This window comes from Rhea americana, unplaced genomic scaffold (genome assembly GCF_003343005.1).
Source record: "Rhea americana isolate MKP2758 unplaced genomic scaffold, rheAme1 scaffold_4, whole genome shotgun sequence".
In the NCBI taxonomy this organism is placed as follows: Eukaryota; Metazoa; Chordata; class Aves; order Rheiformes; family Rheidae; genus Rhea; species Rhea americana.
The window spans coordinates 964174-980494 of NW_028186534.1; the positions used below are offsets into that span (position 1 = coordinate 964174).

Consider the following 16321-nt stretch of genomic DNA (forward strand, 5'->3'; position numbering starts at 1 on the left):
CATACGAGTGATATTTGTTGGCTTTAAATCAGAATTTTGCAGGCCTGGAGAACTCTCTGTGCACAGGAGCCCTGAAAGCACGTTCCCTATTTGAAAAGTACTAGGTAACGCAGGAAAAATAGTTTCTCCTAAATAACGAAAGCTGTGTCAGGGAAACCGCGGGGGCGTCTCTCAATGTGCAGAAAGCCCGCAGTCGGGAATCACAGCGCACATCGAAAAATCCGTCGCAAGGYGTTGGAAACCGGCTGCTTCGTGGCTGAGGCTTCGGCAAGTGCTCCGGGCTTTGGAGACGTGACTAACGCGAGACGGGCGGCCCAGCCCGACGCCAGAGGCTTTTAGCTCTGATGCTCTGCGCAAGGGCCGTGTAAGTCAGCCAACTCCACAAGTGCTCTGCTGAGATACGAACGTGGTGGAGGTTTATAACGTCTACTCTAGAGTTAGTCATAGTTGGATTCCCAGCCTGCGTGTATTTTTGGTGTTGCAGACGCAGCCGTAACAGTAGTTGGAGAAAGCTAATACGTGTAATTCTGAATTACTGCGAGCCGTAAGGATGAGCTGAGTCCCAGAATGCACCTAGGGCCGCGTTAGTCTGCAGGAAGAGGGTTTTGATGTATGGTGAGGAATGTTATTGATCCGTGCCTGAAGAAAACTTGTACCACAACAGATGAGCCAGGCTACTTTGCTAACGCAGACGCTGTTGGTATAGAGCAGCTGTGAAACGTGCGGTTGTTTATTGGTAAGGAAACACAAAGTGGCTTGGTTTTTGCAGTTCTCAGGGGCATTTAAAAATGCTTTTTAAGAGTAAAGCTTTGCATTTTGTCAACTGTACTGTGTTCTGAGGACTTCCTTGAACGTGAAGCACTGTTAAAAGCCTGTATCTCAGCCATTGTATTGCATTTTCCACAGAGGTTAAAAGGACATGAGGGACTTCCAGTCTCGAGTCTGCAGGAGTGGGCCTCATCTACGCGTGGGTTTCTGCCGCTGCCTCTTCGCTGGGTCTCAGTTCTGTGTCTCCAGGAACGCCTGCGTGCTGCCCTGCTCGTGGCTTTGGTCGGGCTGGCGTGTTGCCCGACGCGAAACACGCCAGCGATGCAGGAGTTTGAACTGGAAAGTAAAGAGGAGATCTGAGCACAGAGCAGGACAGATGATAAAGCAATACGGCCGGAATGGCGAGGAGTCCTCCGCTCCTTTCAGTGGGCTCTGCGCTGATGGGAAGGTTAAACRTGTGGGCTTTCTGTCGCCTGATGCAGTGACTCCAGTGGCTTGGGTTGYGTTGCACGATATTAAAGGCTCCCTTCAGGCCAGTAATTACCAGAGGACCGTTCTCTGTTTAGGGGCGCGCGCTTTTGCCACCTGCTCATAGCTCGCGCCCATGTTTCAGGGGGCTTTTTGTTCCAAGTGGTGAGACTCCAAGGAAGTCGGCTTGAGGAAAATTGAGGACGGAGTTTAGCGTAGCTTCGAGCTTCTCACAAATGTTAAAATAAGTTTGAGTAACTGTGAAGTTGCCATTAGTAATTTTAGGTTTGAAGGAAACTGCAGTAGTTCCGCAGGTGACCTTCCCAGGAGGTACAGTTAGCATCATGAATGACATTTCATTTTACAAAATTAATCATAATTTCCATATTATGGATATACGTTGCACTGTTAGACTATACAGTTCCTAGAAAACCTATTAGGGACCTTTCATCGCTCAGAGCACTTGTTAATTTTTTCGATCATTATTTTTCTTCCAGAGATTTGCTTCCTCCTCCTCCCCTTTGGACAGTCTATTTTTTGTTCACCCTCCTGTACTGTAGATTTCTCTTCTTACATTTTGTTAGCAGCTGAGCATTTCTGAGTTTATTTTTGTGTTGTACTTGTTCTTATCATGCCTTTTTTTTCTAAAAGACTTTGAAGAGATCTCACATTTGGGTGCATTTGGAATTTGGGGAACAGATTTCAGGAAGCCTTGGGAACATGAGCAGAAACTAAGTTCTGGAAGCTCATATGCAAAGCAAAATGATTAACAAAAAATAAGTGTTTATGAAGTGCACACTACCCTATTTTAATAGCCTGGGCATTCAGTGATAAGCAATGGGACATCTGAAGATTTTACTATATTTAATCTTCTGATGGAGGAGATGAATAGAAGGCTAAATAGTGACAAACAGGGACTATCAACTGCTATTTAGACTGGGAATTAACAGTGTTAAAATCTAGCTTTAAGTAGTTAATAGACTTTGTGTACACCATATTTGATACTAGTTTTTCCTGAATTTTAGTTAGCTTATTTGGCAGTAGTTATTTTAGTTTTAATAATCTCTTTATTACTCTTTTAGGTTTTTTCTGAACTCTTTTCAAGTAGTCTGTATATTTTCAGTAACAAGGTATACCAAATTAGGACAGGTTTCCAGGAGCATTCTCGGAGTCATAGAAGAGAGTTATGTTTTTGTTTGCCTGTAATATTTATGTATTCAGCCCCAAATTAGTGGAACATTTTCATTGTCCAGATACATAAATAAACCCAATTAGTGTAACATTAATGTAGAAAATTATTATGTATGAGCTTTTTAAGATAATTCATTCTCCAATCATATTAGTTTTATCCAGAGAAAGGCAGAGAAACTTTATTCTAATATTTTGGGGAGAGTCTTATTTCAGTGTAGTAGCTGGAATCCAGGATCATCTGTTGCTCATAATTTTCTCTTTGGCACTGCRATGGCTTGCATGCCAAATCGAGGTTTCCTCCAGAAGAACCCAGACAGGGTTATTGATTCAGTAAGGTAATTTTGTTTCATGAACAGCATTTTGGAAGCATACTAAGGACGAGATGTCAAATGACTTTCCGCAAACTGTTCTTGCACTGGTGCTTAAATTGAACATGTTTGCGTGCATCCGTGGAATGTATTTTTGCTCCTCCAAATGAAAGACACATAACTCTCTAATCCTAATAAATGTTACTGTACCTTTTTGTTTCCTATATCGAACAGACTTCTGGTCTGCGTACYGAATTGTACATGTATCCCTTCACCATTAATGATGAAATGCCTTGAATGGTTCTGACACTGGAATGAGTGTGGAATGCGGTGACTGGCCAAATGGCTAGTGCAGCTATTCCTTCTTAAGAAAACGTTTTCTTTCTTATATTTCAGGTGATATTTGAATCTGTCTCCTTGAAAGGACATCCAGGGTACATTGCTGTGGATGAAGTCAGAGTTCTTGCCCATCCGTGCAGTGAGCATTCTTTGTTCTTCTTCTTTTTTTTTTCTTCCCCTTTTTAAGCATGTTAACGTGTTATATATCAGGCTTTGCAGTCTAGATCAATGATTTACTGAGTTCAGTCAACTCAAATATCTTCTTGAGTCCCTCTGAGAGAATCAGCCTTGCGTAGTGAGATAACTTTGCAAGCTGTGCRAAAGGCAAGGCTGCTTGGGATCTACAGCTAGTGCCAGAATGTCTGTGGAAATCTCTCTTCCTCTACTATTAAGACAACATAAAACTCTGACTGTTTTGTTATTTCTGAAGCATACTGCTGAAGAAAAAGATTCAAAAAGCTTCCGACAGTATACTATACAGTTAACTKTAAAAATCTTWAAACAAACAAACAAACAAAAAAAGAAAACAACACCCATAGTATTTCCTTTATTAAAGGAGGTATCCAGAAGGTATCTCTTGAAAGTTAAGCCCTCTTAGCACCTCCATGTAGATTTAAAATGTCTTATTCAGATAATATGCTTGCAYAGGAGTGGAAAGTAATGCAGGTTCATTACACCATTCAAAATTATTAGTACTGTTTTTTTCTATCCTAGTCASAATATATCCAGTCTAGATTTTTGTGCTTTTAAAAAGCGCTAAATYTCAACCTTTGGGCCTGAGCTGTTTGTGTGTCCATAGTTTAGTTTGAGGACTTATATATGTGTGTGTTGTACATGTAGTGTACAGTCCCTTCTAAAGATTTGAAGAGCCTTCATGTTCTTTAATGAATTTAATGTATTTGAAGAAGAAAATCACAAGGCATGTCTAATGTCCTTACGAGTAATCTRTAATGACCCCATGCCTTTTAATGCTTAAGTTATTTGATGTTTGGTATTCAAATGTAATTTTGGATGATACTCTGATTCTSTTCATCATTTGTTGTTGCAAATTCAGCAAGCCTGGTGTCATTTGGAAAGGCAGCACAACCCCCTTCCAAAATTTGCAGCCTGTCTCACTAGTTTGTGGTTTCAGTAAGRTAGTGGCAGCTGCTGTGCACAAGCGAATCACATAGGTCTTATCTGTGGGGTGAGATCAACYGGTTTTCTTGCAATACAAAATTTCAAAGAATAGCTGCCATTCACTGTGATAGACGTGGTTCTGCCCGAACTTAACAGGACATTTCTGATGACTGCAATGTGGGTAATTTCTGTTTAACTAAATTTATCATGTGCTCATTTCTTAGGCCTTTGGGTGCTTTTACTTAATTAAGAAGAACTTAGAATCAGTATTAACCAGCTGCTGCTGCTAACTGGCAGCATCCACACAAACCCCCCACATGGTGCGTGCTTACGTAGCACAGCGTGTTGGGTGCTGGCTGATCTCTTTGCTGGTGGAGGGGCCAATAAAGGCGAGCGAAAYCTGGACAAGAAAGTTAGGTGATTTGAAAAGGAGAAAGGATGCACCGTTAGGCCCCTGCTTATTGAAGTATTTAAACTGCTTTTTAAGTCCGTTTCTCTAAATATATGCAGATCTCTCTGCAAAATTATGTATGATTGTAATGTTCATTCAGTGAATAAGAGTGCTTTTTTTGAACTGAAGTCTCTGAAAATAAATAAAACTTATGCATCTGGAGACAACAGTGTTGTCAACATGTTAATTCAGTGATTAAGAAGTCATACGTTTGGTAACCGATCTTTCAGTTGTGCTGTTGCAGTTCCTGAGAATTGCTGCGTGGCTTTGAAGATAYGGACAGGGAGTTTGTGTGTCAACTGAACTGCCTTTTACACCGAGTCCGTGTGTGTTRCTTAGAAAGATCAACTGAAGCACTTCATGTCCTTGCTAATTTTAGAAAGGAGAAGCATGCGTTCTTCCCAGTCAGGACATTTTCTGAGTATTTTAGCTGCCCTTTTCCTGGTAGGGCAGCTGGTAGAGTTAATAGAAGTTTCACAACTGTATCATTATTAATGACAAATCCAGCAGAAAACTCTCTCATCGTCTTTCAAAAAAATGATTAATGTTACTGATATGGAGTTACTTTACTTACTTTTTAATTGAGCCAGTGCTCAGGTTGCAAAGGACTCAAAACTAAACTGATGCAAACTGTAACTACTCTGTTGTGCGTGAGCTTGCCACTCGCGGCGTACAGTGTTCCCTGCAAGTAAATTCTTCAGGCTTGCATAGTAAGTTTGAAGGTACCAGTTTGAAGTAAGTTGGAAGTGAGTTTGAATATACAGTATTCACCCCTGTAAGTTCTAGGCAGTCTTTTAAATGCTTCTCTCTGCTGATTCCTGGTGTGGCATTTGTCCTTTGGCAGTGACAGCCACCTGGGTAAATGTCAGCAGAGCGTACCCTTGCCTTGGGCAGGTTTTGCCCCTCATATTGTCTTACAGTGATTGTAACTCAAATCACAGGAACCATGAAGCTCCTGCTGACCCTGGAGATGATTGAAATTATTATCCTTATTTTTTTTTAAAAAAAAACCCTTTTTTTATTTTTTTCCCTCTTCATTTTTATTTCACCTTCCTAGATCATGATGTGTCAGCAAAATGCCCCTGATGACAGAGCGAGGGAGACAAATAAGTCAGTAGTGCAGCTCCCCCGACCCTAGCTCTGCTCGTCCCCTGGCCATTGAGCAGCCCTGAGCCGCAGGAGCCGGGGGCTGCTGCTGCTGTGCTCGCCCTGGCTGCACAGCTCCAGGTTTGGAGCTGGCTTATGTCTGCCCCGCTCAGACTGCAGGCAGAAATTACTCGTATTAGCCTGCAAATATCAAGTAGTATGTTCTCTCTCTCACTCGAAGGCAGCTTTCTTGTAAACTTCGGTGAAACTGTCGCTCCCAGGAAGCATGATGGCAGAGAATTGCTCTGTTTCTGCAATCCTGGTTTACTGGGGTCGTCGGCAAGCGGAGTGTCTGGTGTATGCGGTGCAGCATCCACCTACGAACCTTTGGCATAAATTCTTTGTTGTGTGTCTGGAAAATGTGCTTGCCCATATACAAGCACGAAAGCAGTAGCTAGCGAGCTATATATCGAGCCTTGGGCACACGCAGACACAGATGCCCACATCCTTTAGAAGCTATTTAATTCCAGTGGAGAAGTATGGACTGACATGTGCTCGGAAATTATGCATGCTATTGGTGCCTAATCATAATAACGCAGTCTTTTAATACAAAAGGTGAACGTGAATTTGAAGAAGCCTGACCTTTAGAGTCCCACAAGACTCCTGTGCACCCTGCTAAAAGTATTTAAATGGTAATAAATTAAATAATTTAAATGGGCGTAAACTTTGTTCTGAAACCCAGTGCAGAAGTGATCTTATTTGAGAAGGTCAGATTTGCTGCTGTAAAATTCTTTTTATTTTCCTCTACGTTTTCTTACAGAGGTGAATTAGTCCATGGTTTAGTTCAAAAACAGTGCTCTGAACTCATTCCTTTGTGAACAGATGATTATTTAATGTTAAGGATGCCAGTATTTTGGTATCAGTGATCTACTATTTAATTAATACTGAATCCCTAGGATTTGTCAATTAAAAAGGAAAAAAAGAACCCTATGAGAATTAATTTTGGGTTGGTCACACTTGACAAATTCCAAAGCATTTGATTTTTTTTGACCTTCTTAGAAACACAATTTTCTTTAGAAATTATTCAATTACTCTTCGTAGCAAGCAGTAAGAGCTTGTGCTGATGAAGTTTTGATCTGAGAGTAAATGTGTGGTTTTAGACGTGCCAGAGCTTTATGTGATCCCTTAGGTCATCTTCACCCGCTCTGCTCCTCGCTGACTCATTAGAGCCGAAGGACAGCTTTATTTTGCTAAATTGCTTCRTCAACGATAGGCCTGCCATTGCCCTAATGATTTGCTGAGTATTCACCTCTTTGCATAACATAGTTGGTTCCTGCCTTGCTCTATCCTGGCAACACTTTTCTTTTTTTGTTAGGGAAAGCACCTCATTTCCTCCGGCTGCAGAACGTGGAGGTTAACGTGGGGCAGAACGCAACTTTCCAGTGCATCGCCGGGGGCAAGTGGTCGCAGCACGACAAGCTCTGGCTCCAGGTAAAGCGATGGTGGTCTTGCAAGCCAAACTAAGCAGAAGGACTGGGTGGCAGAGCAAAGTCCCTTCATCAAGGGGACTTTTTGCTTTTTGAACTGTGTTAAGCTGGTGAGAGTTCAAGTTGACAAAATACAATACAGAAGCTGGAAAAATGGCCAGTGAAGATAAAACTGTGGGTTCAATCAAATGCTCATGTGCCTGTAAAAAACCTAGCAGTAAAACAAAAAAGATGGAACAAATGGAGTAGTTTCTCCCTTCTGCTTAATATACAATTGTCTTTTTTTTTCTTGTCCTCCGAAAATGTCACTGACTGGACTGAGGACAGTGCGTTAAAGTGGAAATGTATACTAAGGGGAAGGGTCTAGGAGGACTACCTGGATGGTGCAGAACAGGCAAAGCCAGTTTGAACCTCCTGTGGTTCTTCCTTCCAGCTTCCCTTGATTGGCTTAATATCAGACTGTTCCTTCTGATCACTCACTGAAAGACTTTAAGACAAGAGAAGCAAAATCTTCCACCTCTTTTTGTCTGTCTTTTTGCCCTCTTGGTTGGACTTTGAAAGACTGGTTCATGCCATTCATATGGGTACAGTAGCAACTTTTGAGAATAGATTTTCAGTTCTAGAGTTAGCAATGGAAAATTTAACAAACCTAAAAGTGAAATGCCTCCTTCCCAGCGCAGGGCAAAGTGATTTCTTTAGCCCTTTGAAGTGCTCAGAAATGTGGTATCTTAACCTTACCTGGTTCTACACACAAAGCTGTTGTAGAAGATTTTAAAATAATGAAACTCTTCCTTCTTCTAAACTTCTGTGCCATTAAACTGGTGACATCCCAAACAGGAAGACTCTGTTATTGCATGTGCTATGCATGTACACAGGGCCAGCATCAGACTTCCAACTTCAGAAAGTTTAATAACTTTAGAAAGTTTAATCAGCTTCAGAAAGTTTAAGCAAATCAGCAGTTCTTATTCACAGCCCAGACTAATGTGACTGAGACCCTGATGAGGCAAGCATGTGCTTAGAGCTCTTCGAATACAGAGGAATTTAAACGTATATCGTTTGTTCAATTAATGCCCTGAAGAAAGAATTCAGTTTCTTTATTTTGGCATCTATAAAAAGCTATATTTGCAACATCTTCTGAGGTAGAGAAGAGTGAACCTTGCTGTAATTGCTATGGTATTTATTCAAATAACTGATGAATTTTCTCTCTTCTTTTTTTAAATGTATTTGAGAAATTTTGGTGAGCTTTAGAAAAAACAATTTCAAACTGAGTCTAAGTATTGGAGGACGAATTAGCAAATGTGAAAATTAGTACTGGGAAAAAATACCAGGGCTGTTGAGAAATGCAGCTAGCATTATGTAAAATGACTTGGCAGTTGCTTTAACTGTGCTGTTATCACAGCTGTTATCTTAGCAATTCCATTTTTATCTGAAATTTCTTAACCGGTGTTGTACCTCTGACATCCACTGAGATGCATTTTGGCTTGTTCTTTATCTTTTTTGAGTTCTTTCTGTGAAATCCTTCCACAATTATGACTAGATGTGTGTAAAACACTTCTGACCTGAAGCGGTATGAACCTTTTCCCATGAGAAACAGGGGTTTGAAAGAAAATCATTATTGTTGCTAGTGGAAACTTGTTTTCTATTCTTTAAAATTGAAGCATTTAATGAAAATAGCCTTGAAAATACCACCATAAAATTGATTACTGGAAATTGGCAGAACAGTAGTATATTTTTCTTTGCAACTCCTACATCAGCTGAGCAAGTTCAGGTGTTTATGCTGTGTAGAACATCAATTTCTGGCTAGTTCTTCGTCTGCCTGATTTCCAATTATGAAAATGCAATGTAGCATTGGTAAAGAGAGGCTTTTTGAGTAGTGTTGGACATGTAAGCCTGTCTGTGCGTCCAATTAATTTATTTAAGTTGGTCCTGAAACAACATTTTACACCTGCAAATGCCACATGTACAAAATCTGTTAATTTATCTTTTTCCAGGTGTGCAAAATCTGTTTATTTGTAGTATTTTCATATGCTAGCTAAGCTTCTATTATTTGTACATAATATTATGTACAAATACATGGTTGGAACCGTCAGTTTCCAGCCTTTTCAGTATGTTTAACACACAAAATATCCAAATATGTTTCAAAAATAAAATAGGAAAACCTAAATAACCATAAATATACATAAAAGAATAACCTAAATAACCATAAATATATATACAAGAATATTTAAGCCTGTTAGATCATACAGTCCAGAGCCCATGCTGGTTTTGTGGGGATATGGTTAGCAGTCTTTTATTGAGAATTTTGTACTTATATGAAGTCTAACCTAGCAATGTGAACGTGAAGACATATGTTAAGAAGCATACCGAAGACTGAATTATTAATGGAGAAACAGTCTCTATGTCCTCAAAATTTGCATTATTTTTATCTGCTTTTACAGCAGTGGAATGGAAGGGACACAGCATTAATGGTGACTAGAGTGGTGAACCATAGACGTTTTTCTGCTACTGTCAGCGTAGCTGACACGTCGCAGCGCAGCATCAGCAAGTATCGATGCGTCATTCGTTCCGATGGTGGATCTGGAGTTTCGAATTATGCGGAATTAATAGTGAAAGGTAGGTTGTATTAAAGCAACAAGTTTCTGATGAATATTTCTTCCCAGGTGGCAGCTATGTGTAAAAATCAACATCCTATTGGACCTATTTGGACCTATTCATTTATTCATGGACCCATCCTTTATTTTTCATTATTTATTTATTTATTTATTTATTTTTAAGGAGAAAAGAGTTATAAAGTGACATGAATTTCTTAATTATTTTTCTTAGGACAAATATTTGAATCGTAGAAACAAACTTTGTCTGCATAGAGCCTGAATTGCAAGCTTTTGTAATAATGCATGGTAGCTATGGATTCTTGAGCAGCTTGGCTGTCAGGCAGCTTCATCTGCCTGCCTTCAGTGTCTTACCAGGCATAACTAATACTGTGATGGAGTATTGTATGTCAGAAGTGCCTGTCTGCTCAGGGTTGCTGGGGGTAAATGATGGGACTGATTCTTCTCCTGTCCTGAAGAAAGCAGTAGAGACGGCAGCAGTTCTTGAAGGAAGCTCCGGGTTTTGGCCTGTGTTATTTATTATGGTTTAAGAGCTGATGCTGTACCTGACACCTGCAAGGCAATGCTTGTTGGARAGTGTAGAACCAGACTAGGTTAATTAAGGAGAGAGTACCTATGAGGCATGGAGTAAAGTGATGCCTTTCTTAAACTCTTCCTCAGCTACACCACAGGGACACTCTTCACCTCTTAGGAGGCGGAGTTCAGGAGATGGCTAAGTGGGTCCTGAGCCTGCTTCATCCCAAGTCCCATTCTATGCAGACATTAGGTGGAAGGAATTTGAAGTATAGGGATGCTCACAGAGTGTAATTTTATTGATCCGAGTGTTTGATGGAGGGCTACTGTAGAGACAAGGTTGCTTTGGTCCACTTCAGTACTTTCTACCAAATTCCTATGATATTTGACAATCAACACACAGATGTCTTTGCACAGTCTCAAATATCAAAAGTTGAGTGTTGCAGGTATTCAGATTACAGAGATCACAGAGAGAAGTTACAAGGAGATGCCAAGAGCTTTTAACTTCCACTGAGGGATCTTGCCTCCGTCTTGTTCGTCTCTGGAGGAGTTCATTTGTGATTGAAGCGGAATTGAGTTGCAACAGAATTGCATTGTAACTAAATAGAAGGAAGGCAACCTTCTGGAGGAACGAATACCAGAATGTGCAAAGTAGGGTATGTGCCTGACATTTTCTTGTATAACAATTTGAGAAAAAAGAAAATACAGAAGAGTAAGTTACAAATACCAGAGCTTGGACTTCCAACAGGAAAACATTGATAGATTCACTGCTGGATTATTCAGGCAGACACCTAACTAGAAGAAATTAAGGGATTATATTGAAGGAATGTTCCTCTCGTCCTTGCTCCTATTTAGTAAGCAGGTAAGGTTAAGTCATTCATCTGAGGTTAGTTTGAAGCTGCGGTGTGTCACATTGGGATTGCRTGGATCAGTGCTTCCAAAAAAGTCTGACTAATTTTGGTATGGATAATAACAAATTTGAAATGCATACACAGAAGCTGAATTGAAAGCAAACTAGAATTGTTTAATTCTGAAGAGATGTTTATTGAATTGCAATAATGTACTTGGATATACATTAAATTAGTCTGTAATTGAAATTTTGCTCAATTGACAGTCCTGTCCCTAAACTCACTGAATCCAACCTCTCATGCTTTGCCTCTTGTGTTCTTTCTCTGTTGGTTAAACATAAAACTATATGGGATTGCTTCAGCAAAGGGCAAAGTTTAAGAGTGTCTCTATGTCTTTTGCCTGTAAAGATCTTGATTTACTTTCCTAGGAATAAGATTTTTTTTTGAAGTATTGAAATAGGAAAGAAAAACTCACCCTTCTTGACATTGCGCGATTATTATTTGATAAATAGGAGAGAGACTTTGCTTTGAAATACAGTTGCTACTCCTACGCTTTACACTGGAGCAGTAGATAATCTATTTCACAGAGCAATTTGATCAGTGAAATTAAACCCAAACAAAACAACCCTCCCTGCCAGAGATCCTCCTCTTCCTCATCTGTGTGGACGTAAGTGCTTAACTAGGTTAAAAAAGGAGGTTGTTGCAARGTAATTATTGGAAGTCTTGCACAAAAGACTGTAGCACTTTAGTAACAAATTATTGCAGTATATTTAGAGGCAGGTGATACCTTCACAGTACTGAGAAAAAGCTTTTCTGCAGATTCAGTCACTGTTTATGCTAATGCTTTTCTGTCTTCTGACTCAGTTGATACAAGGCTTGTATAATTGATGATACATTTATTCATCTTTTTGCACTCTAGAAACATAATAGTCAAGCAAGAGAAACCTATCRTTTCCATCCATGCACCTTACCATACTGTGCTACCCCAGTGAAARTAGCTCTTCTCAATTTCTTATCTCTCACTGTTGCACATATAGTAATTTAATACAATTTTGTCCGGGGCAGTTTTCAAAAAAACCCAGAGATTCTGCATCTTTCCATACTGATGACATATGAATGAATGCTTCTTGTCTGTAATTCTAAGTTAACTGCATGGCGGTTACTCATACTCTGAACTGAAAGTGGGTTTTGCTTGTGTAACAGTTGTTTAAAAGACTGTGAACCTGGCTGGAATTTGGGCATTTGAGATCAATATTAGTGATATAGTTCAAATGTCCTTGTAGGAAAGCTGTCACATTTTAAACTCTGTGTGTGTGTGCACATGTGGACACATGTCCAGGTCTGTTTGACAATTATTTCAGTTCTGATCCCTTTCAGATATTCTGGGAGCCTATGTTAATTACTTTAACTAGTGGTAGAAATCAGYTGAGAGCTGATCAGAAGGGAGCAGTACAGAATCTGTAACTTATTTCTTATGAACGGTTTTTTTCACTGGCTTTGGAGCTCTAGAAATTCCCTCCAAGTTATTTTGGTGCTGTTAGATGCAAACTCTTTCAAGGCGTACGTGGTGATCTCCCATCCTTGCTCTGTTACAAGAGAGCTACCTGCTGCTTGGGAGATGCTCTGCTTCTCTTCAGTTTTTGCCTTCCGAAGCATTCAGTTAGTCAGCACAGATAAAAAGCATCTGTCCCTTAACCAAGTGGCTTTCTGTCGTCATTGTGATGTTTGGGACAGCTTGGCTTTTATCTGTCATCCTTTTCTTGGAAGGTTTTAGACATGAGAAACTGATGCTTTGAGTGACACCAGAGGGAGAGGTGGCTCCTTTTCCAGAGTTTTGCTTGCTGCTTTTTCTCTCTTTCCTTTCAGTGATGACACTTGTCACTGTAATTGCATCGTCTATTTATTAACTCACCAGGTACGCAACGGACACTGCTCCAGTGATCTGAGTCGTTTCCTTATAACAGATACTGGAATTAAAAACAACAAAACAGCAACGACAACAACAACAACAACAAAACCTGTCCACTCCTCAGAGTCAAGATATTCTGGTGTGAAAAGCATGCTAAATAACAAGATGTTAAAACAAAATCTGTACAGTTGAGAAGCTCCCGTATTAAGTATACTGTGCAAATTCAGGATTTTCGTTTAAGAAGGCAGACTTAACAAGAAACCTTTAGAGATATTTTGACTATCTCATGGTTTATAATAGGAGTGATGTACAAATAGTTTCAATCAGTTATTAAACAGCTGGAAGACCTGTTAGGAGGAAGAGTATCCTGGAACTCAAGAGTGTCCTGGAACTAAAAGGAAGTCAGAAATGAAAAGATTTCTGTTCTATGGCTGAACCTTTGAATTTGGCTGGAGTTGGCACTAGAAACATCCTTTCTGGCCCTCCATAGGTTTTCATGAGCAACACAAGTGGAATATAGGTATGAAAGAACATAATATGGTGTTATACATCTAACCTGGAGTAGGACTTCTATCAGTGTGGGGCAGGTATGCATCGCAAAGATAAAAATAAAATTGCATGCAATGTACTTGCTTAAAATGTCCACAAACTCTTAGCTCTTCCATTGTGTATAAAGCAATTATTAAGAGAGGTGCTGGATATGTAAAGGATTCTTCCTTTTTTTTTTTTTTTTTTTTTCCCCGTGCTTAGAGAACGGATAGTTCTATGTCCTAGGCTATTCATGCCAAAAGGACTTGTTAAAGCTGACAATATCCTTGTCATCATGGGGTCATAAGGCAACTCTTGCTAAGGTAGTGCTCAAGCCCCCGTATTTCAGTCAGACGGTGTTGGTTGTGAGTTGGACAGTACCAGAGTGTTGCAACACACTTTGTGAGCCCGTGAGCATAGCTGGAGGACCAGATCTGGTCCCTCGCTTGGAGCTGTTTAGGAGATGAACACAGCTGTGGTCAGTAATACGTGTTAAAAATAAATTTTCTGGCATGCATAGTAAACCTCACTGAAGTAGCTGAAATGCATGAAAATTCCTATCTGATTCACCCAGATTGCAAAAATTGCTGAGTAGATAGGAATTTGTGTGCTTGACTAAAGCACATTAATCAGGATCCTTAAAATTATCACCTTGTGAACAGGAAAATGTCTCTTTTGCTGGTTCTACGAACACCGTCAGTGAAGCTGTGATAATAAGGCTTTTTCCCTCAAGGCTGGCTGCGCGCTCTCCCTGTTTTACCAGTTTGCAGAGGTGGATTAAATCTGCAGAATTTGCATGTGCTGTACCAGGAGAAGTGTGGATTTGGTAAGGTCCGTAGTGATGTTGCTGTTTGGACCCTGTGCCGACAYGCAGCGGTGTGTGCGCGCGTGCGTGTGGCCCGTTCCTGAAGGTTGTGCTGCCTTGGAGATCACTGAGCAAGCGCCAACAGCTCTGGGATTGTCCGGCGCCTGGGAAGCCCCTCGTGTCCCTTTACTTCTTTGTAGTTACACTGACGTACGAAGTGTAATATTCCTTCCCTTAGTGTTTGAATCTGGCAGGCAATTACTCGAACTCCTCATTGCTCTGATTGAAGAGCAGTTGGTTTAGCTCAGTTTTAATCCTTYGGGGAGTGTGTGGTGAGAAAAGGGAGATTTCAAACGCTGCCTTCCACCAAGTGCTTTACCCCGGCTTTCCTCTTCTCCCAGTCCGACTAGCGTGTTTTTGTGAAGTGGATGGGGGAGAYGTCAGGAGAAAGCTGTTGTTTCATGGACACTGCAGTTAGGAAGAAAAAGCGTTTTTGTAAGAAGAAACGTTTCCTCCTCCTCCCGTTTAACCCCAAAATAGAGCTGGGAGATGCYTCCCTTTCCTTGCGAGCTGATGGACACATCCTTCATACACAGGAGCCRGTTTTCAAAACTGCACAGTGCCAAATAGACCCGCAGTCATGTTCAGATGTGTGTATTCATCGTTTCTCACATTTACATTAGCAATGGAGGTATAAATTAGAGTCATTGTGTCCAGAAAGGGTACAAGACTACAGCTGGGAAACAAGAAAAGTTTGTAAACTCAATGCTTATTGCCAATTTGATTTTTATTCTTCCTCAACTTCTTGTATCTGTTTCTTCACTCGTCCTTCTATTTCTACACCAAACCAGTTGGGAGTATTGTGTAAAGGATCGTCCTTGTTGTTACCACCAGTGAAGTTAATAGGATTTTCCCATCCCGTCACCAAACTGAATTTCAGGAATTCCCTGCAAGACTAATGGTGTGTATGTTAAAACAATCTTTTTTCTGAGGCAAATGCAAGTAAAAGTTTTTGATTTTAATTTTGATCTAAATTTCACCAGAGATTGGTAGAGAAGTAGATACGKAATGAAGTTCCTTCAGCTTATTTTTAATGTACGGTTTGCTAAATATCACTGTTGCTGCTGATACATAAAGCTCTTTGTAAAATGCAAAGGATGAATCCAGTAATAAAAGGAGGAAGATTAAATTGCTGCTTCAATCCCTGAGTTCTCCACGGATGAAAGAGCGTTACGGAAGGTTGTGTTTTTTCTGCCTTGCTTGTGGGATTGTCTGAAGCCCACAACTGGAGTGGTGGCTCCTGCTGCAGCGCTGGGGACAGCTCACGGCACCGGAGACTGTGTGGCCCGAGAGCAGGCGGGTCGCTGGGAGGTATTTTCTCYTCTCTCTCAAGACTCTAACAAGTAGTTTTTCCTTACATGAAGGTGTGGTTAACTTGGTAAAAGGCTTTTTGAAAATTTATCTTTCTTCCCATCTTGACCTGAGAGTAACTGCTGGAGTCCCTGTGGGCGAAAGGTCTCTTCTCTCTAGATCCCCTCTGCTTCCCTTGATTTCCGATGAATCAGTCGTGTAGGGGAGACCTCTGAAGAAAAGAGGGTAAGCCTTGTGTTCTCGCCTGCAGCTCCGAGAGGTGTCTCCCCCCACCAGGCAGTACAAAGGGGAAAAGGGGCATCAAACAAAGTCTAAATAAATTAGCTGTTTTGTCCTGCTTTAGCATACACCTTTTTGCCTGATCTCTTGGTGTCRTTGATCTGAAGAAATGTTAAAAATGCCTGAATATATTATATAAAATTTTGATCTGCAAGTAAAAGATGTGGCCCAAAAATCAGTGGAAATTAACTGTTATTTATTGGCGAATCTTCCAAAAAACCAATACCTATTTATTAACTTTA

The 16321-nt window shown here is 40.5% G+C and overlaps 1 protein-coding gene across 1 annotated transcript in view; it reads left to right on the top strand.

Moving 5' to 3' along the window:
* The window catches only part of PTPRT (protein tyrosine phosphatase receptor type T), a 458251-nt gene that overhangs the window by 178254 nt on the left and 263676 nt on the right, over nucleotides 1–16321 (top strand). Inside the window, exons 4-6 of the mRNA XM_085313918.1 lie at nucleotides 3132–3213; nucleotides 7106–7221; nucleotides 9656–9830. Coding sequence (XP_085170044.1) covers nucleotides 3132–3213; nucleotides 7106–7221; nucleotides 9656–9830 — 373 coding nt within the window. The remainder of the gene's footprint in view (nucleotides 1–3131; nucleotides 3214–7105; nucleotides 7222–9655; nucleotides 9831–16321) is intronic.